Source organism: Lactuca saligna, chromosome 4 (genome assembly GCF_052625555.1).
Source record: "Lactuca saligna cultivar CGN05327 chromosome 4, ASM5262555v1, whole genome shotgun sequence".
Taxonomy (NCBI): Eukaryota; Viridiplantae; Streptophyta; class Magnoliopsida; order Asterales; family Asteraceae; genus Lactuca; species Lactuca saligna.
In genome coordinates this window covers 173,801,667-173,807,930 of record NC_136420.1, presented here as the reverse complement: position 1 = coordinate 173,807,930, position 6,264 = coordinate 173,801,667, and the positions used below count along the sequence as shown (strand labels likewise).

General features: G+C 36.0%; 1 protein-coding gene across 1 annotated transcript; it reads left to right on the top strand.

Annotated features, from left to right (window-relative positions):
• Positions 1 to 3,137: 3,137 nt before the first annotated feature.
• On the top strand, positions 3,138 to 5,278 carry LOC145038931 (uncharacterized). Its single transcript, XM_078987138.1, has 3 exons — positions 3,138 to 3,457; positions 3,845 to 4,285; positions 4,370 to 5,278. The coding sequence occupies exons 1-3, from the start codon at positions 3,266 to 3,268 to the stop codon at positions 5,174 to 5,176; spliced, it is 1,440 nt and encodes a 479-aa protein (XP_078843264.1). The 5' UTR covers positions 3,138 to 3,265; the 3' UTR covers positions 5,177 to 5,278.
• The last annotated feature ends 986 nt before the right edge of the window (positions 5,279 to 6,264 follow it).

Below are 6,264 nucleotides of genomic sequence, written 5' to 3'. Positions count from 1 at the left end.
CTTCCAGAATAATTGAGTTTATTAAGAATAATCGAATTATTCAAACGGGCCATAGTCGTTCATATGTTGGAAGTAGATATGAATGAAGACTGACATGAATTGGTGTGTGGATTGTCTAGAAAAGTATTAGACATAAGCAAATGTTTGCTGCAACGTTCATGAGTGCTTATGAATATGATTTGAGCATTGGATTAAACCCACGCTCACTTGGATCACTATCTCGAGTGATTAGTGAGACGATAACATCTTATATTCTTGAAACCGAGATGTGTGAGTTGTATCTTGCTAATCGGTTGCACATTGATAATATGTAAACGCACTAGTAACTTGGTGTTATAAAACATATTGTTGTGTGTGATTTGGTTAGTGAGTGCAAGCAAACATTGTATCAAAGTTTATCCGTTCCTTTTATTCAAAGAATAAAAGCGATATCTTTGGGCCCCTCGATGGTTTAGTGATGACATACGTAAATGCTCGGCCGGGCTAGGACTAATTTGATTTGTTCAGTTAGTCTGTCGTCATAAATCGGAAATCGAGATATAGTACAAAGAGAATGATTTGAAATCATATCTCATACGATATCTAGAATGGAGGAATATATGATCCCTTATCTAAGGACACGTGTATCTGATATGATCAGAGTTGACAGCGACTTTGGAAAGCTACGATTGCAGATCAGGATCTGAAGTCATACGCAGAATAGTTGTTAGACTTATCCAAGTGGGAGACTGTTGGATTAGTGTCTAAGTCCATAACTATTTTGGTATGTACTTGACCCGATGGTGCATGGTCCTTTTGGGTTGCCTTCACCAAAGCAACTTGATAGGATGAATTATGGAGAGAAATGATTAAATATGATTTATTAATATATTATGGGAATAATATATTAAAGGAGAAATTATATTGTTTAATTAATATTAGTCAATAATTAATTGGTAATTAGTTTTGTGACTAAAAGAGATTAATTAAACTTAAGGGACTGGAATTGTAATTATAGGATAATTGCAATTTGGGCCATGGATTGCCTTGTATTAAGGGATGGACGAATTCTAATGGGAAACCCATAAGGAAATCGTCCATGGGCTTAATTAAAGGAGTCTATGGGTTGCTTAGGGCTTAAGCATCCAAATTAGGGGTTCCTTGTTAGATAACCCTAATAGCCCAACTATATAAAGACCCCTTAAGGCTAAAAAAAAACGTGGCTAATGTTCTTGTAAGGGTTTGCACACGTTTTTGGCAGCCTCCATCCTCTCTCCTCTTCATCCTCTTGCTTATGGTGTTTGTGAACCATTAGAGGAGTGACACTTGTGACTCTAAGCCTTCCAAAGCCAATACAAGGAGGAATTAGGTTTGTTATTGCTACATAACAATCAAGGTATGATCTTAAACCTAATTACATATTAATATGATTACTTGTATGTTAGAATTAAGGTTTATAGTCTTGGATTCAAAGCATGTTCAATAGAGAAACCTAGATCCAAGCATTAGGGTTTGTATGAGCACATAGGATGTCTTATGACTAAAACCCATCAATAAGGCTATACAATTTACAAACAACACACCATGTAGCTCCACCCTTAGAACCACCACACCTACACCATGTAGCTCCACCATATAGCTCCACCCTTACAACCATCACACAACCTTCATTTTGAAGGCATGGTGTGCCCAAACATCCCCCCCCCCCCCCCCACACACACACACACATATATATATATATATATATAAAGAGTGAGAGAGAGAGAGAGAGTGTGTGTGTGTGTGTGTCCAATGTCTTTGCCTTATTCAGGCCCCAAGCCACAACTACCACTAAGCACTGATATGGTCACATCACTCCCCCGGGTATGCTCAGTTGTTATAAGTGGTGGACCTTAGTGGAGCCCGGGGGGTCCCACGCTACTACTCCGATTCCAACACGTAGTGTAATTTTTTTTATCTGTTAGGTGCACCGGCTTAAAATACGAATGTCACTATTAATTTAGATTTTTCGGAAAAAAAATTTAGTGCTGCCTCTATTAGAACGTTCTGCGTCTACCACCGGTTGTTATATACCTGATAGCTATTTTTTTTTAACCTTTTCTCTATTAAATTATTTATTAAATTATTCATGTGGGTGTTTCTTAGAGCTGGCAATCGTGTCGTGTCGTGTCGGGTTCGTGTCGTGTCGAAACACTAAACGGGTTGAAAGTGCTTGAATCTAACCCGAACCATTTGATTAACGTGTCGTGTCGTGTCAACCCGTTTATTTTCGTGTCGAGTTCGGGTTAATGTTATAGCTCGAAATACATCGTGTCATGTGAGGTTAAAAGATTGAGCATGTTGAAAGAGTAGGAGTTAGGTAGGCAGAAAGGAAAAGCTAATACTTTGGAGGCAGAATAGTTGAAGTCATAGTAAGTTCAAATGACAAAACTAAAAGAGTGGGAGTTGGAGAGGCGGATAACAAAGGTCATGAGGATGCGAGAGTGGTGAAAGAGACTATGTAGTTTAGGAGAGAATGAAAAATTGAAATGAAGTATTGATCTAGATGACTAAGTCATTTCAACATTACAAAACAATTTAATTCGAAGGCTTTCTTTTACTTATGGTTTTGATTTTGTATCTCTCTAGTTTATTTAAATAATTCAAAATATTTGCATATAAATAAACGAGTCATTTTCGAGTCATATTCGAATTGAAATTCTCAACCCTAACCTTACCCATTTAATTTTCGTGTCGTATCGTATCAACCCGTTTATTTAAACGGGTTAAAATATCTTACTTAAACATTTTTATTTCGTATCGGGTTCGTGTCGAGTTTCGTGTTGTGTCAATAGATGGGATGTACAAAACAATTGTCATGCATCTTATAGAAGGATTATAACATTACAAACATCGAGTGGATTTGATTATTATTTAGCTAAAATTCTCGGATTATTATAACATTTTGGTACTTTTTTTTAATCTAATAATTACTATTTGAAGAAAAAGCAATAAACTAAATAATTGCATGATTTAATGTCAAATCAAATTCTTAGCTGTGTCATTTATAAATGGTAAATACGACAAGCATACGCAATCACTTTTCGTCTGAAATTCTCCCATAAATGGCTGTATATTTGAATCTAACAAAGACTTAAAAGCTTGCAAACAACCAATTTTTATCATCAAAACCCTCAAACCCTGATTCCTGAAACAAAAATGTTGTAAGAACAGCAAACATCTTCGTCTTCATCTTCATCTTCATCTTCCTTCTTCCTTCTTCCTGTTTCCAAACCCTAATCCTCCAATGCGATCATTTAACATTCCCAAACCCATGATTCATCCTCAAGGAATCCACCCCTGTTCGTTCTTGAACCCTAAACCTAATGCTGATGATATATTAAAGCCGATGTCACCATTAGATGTCGACCCTTGTGCAGCTTCACGAACTGATGTCATTACATACACAAACACAAGTGATTTAACTCCATCTGAACATGTAAGTACCTACGCTCTAAGTTCCATGTCTTTTTTGTCCCCTATTAAGAATTCAAAATCGTGATTTTTGCGAAAGTCCCTTCGCTTTCAGTGGGGCGACGACGGATTTGTACCTCCGTCACCATAGTTCATGGTTGTAGGGCCCACCTTACTCATTTTTTAGTCCATTGTTTATTTGTTGTTATTGTCAACGGATGAAGTTTGTAAGCTATACAGTTGGATAATTGGGTTTGCTTCATGACGATGAGTTTGTAAGTCTGTTTCAGTACTTTCTTTTTTCAATTTCATAAATAATTAATTATGAGTTCATTACGAATCTTGAATCAATTTAATATTGTTTTGTTACTCGATAAAATGGGAATGGAAATCATTAGCGATCTTTATTCAGGCAGGTGGAAGCTTCACTGAACCTCCAATGGCGCCCATGGCTTCCAATTCCCCTACAAACTCGGAAATTAGTCCTCCGCAGATCGTGAATGACGTTGTAGAAACAAAGATAGATAGTAAAAACTCGCAAATCATCCGTTGTGAGATCTGTAATGTATTCTGTAACAGCGAGGAAATGTTAAGGGAACACAAGGAAGGAAAGAAGCATTTAAAAAATTCGCAAAAGCTCTCTGTTTCATCTTCGATCAACCAAGAAACGCCACCACCGGTTGCAGACGCTAATTCTTACCATGAATCCGATAAGAAGAAGAAAAAGAAGGAAGATTTCTTACAAAATGCACCCTCAATTGAATCTTTGTTTACTTGCACCATTCCTGATCTGGTATGCCATGATCAAAACATAGATACAGAGCATCTCCATGGTGAGAAACAAGAAACCCAGGTAACAATTGAACAAAATTACTGTGTTAACTGTATAATTACATCCTTTTTTGAAAATTGATTTATGAAAATTCGTTGAAATCAGGTAAACAATGGTACTCTGGTTCAGTCTTCCAACAATGGCACAGAGAAAGTGGAAGAAGAAGTTTGTAAAACAGTCACTTGTAACAGCGAACAGAAGCTTCTAGAACACAATCCAGCGACAAATCACCTGAAAAACCTTAAAGACTCAGAAAAATTACAAACCCCACCATCGACAACGCCTACTGCTTCAATGGCGAAGACACCAGTTTCCAAGCATGTGGAAAAACTTGAGGATTCAAAGGACGTTAAGTTTCGATGGTGTGAAGTTTGTAAGATCGATTATAGCAGCGATACCTTCTACAGGCATCTGCGAGGGAGGAATCATAAGAGGAATCTTCAAGAATCAAAGAAAATGACGGGTTTGCCCTCGACCCATACTGATTCGGGGAAGTTGACCAAGGGCGAAGTTGTAAATCCAAACGAAGGAAGCTCTACACGATGTGAACTTTGTAAGGTTTGTTGCACTTCCTATGGTGAGCTCCACAGGCACCTTTCAGGGAAGAAACACAAAAAAGCCGAATATAAAACTGGAAAGCGAATGAAAGGAGAAAAAATGTTACAGGATTTGATGAATGGAGAGGAGGGTAAAGTTGTAATTTTGGAAAAGGGTAAAAGGAAAGCTAATGACTCATTAGCAAGTGAAGAGGATGGAGATGTAAAGAGGAAGAAGATGATGAAAGAAGGGGGAACAGCATCTTGTGCTTCGATAACTTGTACAGTATGCAATGTGGGTTGGACTAGCGTGGTGGAGTATATGGATCATCTTAAAGGACAAGAGCATTGTGCCATGGTTTTGAAACAAGTATGATAACATGAATGCTATAGAGAAAGATATTAGTAATATAGCTATTTAGAAAATAGGCTTTTGAAAAAAGTTCAAATGTTAAAGGGGTTAATCTCTAAATGAGTAACGAACTATTTTTATTTTATTTTATTTTATTTTACAAACGGTTGTTTTAAAAAAGGGATAATGATTTAGGAGGGTAATAAGATTTTCAGCTTGTCCGTATTAGGTCACTAAGGTTTTTTTTTGTGCATATTAGATCAATATGGTTGTTATTACCGTTTAGAAATAGTCATTTTACTGTTTAAAACCGGTAAAATGATTATTTCTAAACGGTAATAACAACCATATTGGTCTAATACACACAAAAAAACCTTAGTGACATAATACGGACAAATTGGAAACCTTATTACCCTCCTAAGTCATTAACCCAAAGTATTTAGAAAACATGCTTACTAATCAATGTGACTGATTTGTTTGACTGAAAATAGTTGCTTCTATTTAAACTTATCTCACAACCCTTCCAGAACTTCTAAGTCCAAAAACTCATATGATTGATGATCTTCATTACATAAATATGCAACATTTTATCAATAACTTCTTTTTTGTCATTTAAATGTTTACATGAACACATCCATATGTACAAAAACAATCTCACTTTGATACCTTCCATTAATGTCTACATTTGATAACGAATGAAAATGTAAAACCAACAGGAACTTGCAGAGGATGTCTATTATCAATTATTTTATAAAAAGCAAAACCACAACATGAACTAAGAAATTGAAGTTGCAAAATGAATAAAAAAATCAACACATAAACAAATACATACATATTATATACAACCCATAAACGGAAGTTTATAAAGCATGAAACTTAATGATAGGAACAGTAAAAAAACTTAAAGGAGATTTTATAGAAAAGAAGGATCACCCTTACTTGCCACAAATGGTTAAAGACATCAACAAAAATATCAATTTGACCATGGAATCCATATGTTGTCTGATCATGACTTTAGTAGATGAACTACTGAAACGTAAGAATTGCAATTGAACTCTATTAGCATTTGAAAAGGGAATTAGGGTTCCAGAGAAGACGACGAAGGGTTAATT

Bases quoted from the DNA above. Each gene is read 5' to 3' on its own strand.
- LOC145038931 (XM_078987138.1), top strand. From the start codon at position 3,266: ATGCGATCATTTAACATTCCCAAACCCATGATTCATCCTCAAGGAATC. The intron at 3,458-3,844 runs GTAAGTACCTAC...ATCTTTATTCAG, and splicing joins ATTTAACTCCATCTGAACAT to GCAGGTGGAAGCTTCACTGA. The intron at 4,286-4,369 runs GTAACAATTGAA...CGTTGAAATCAG, and splicing joins GTGAGAAACAAGAAACCCAG to GTAAACAATGGTACTCTGGT.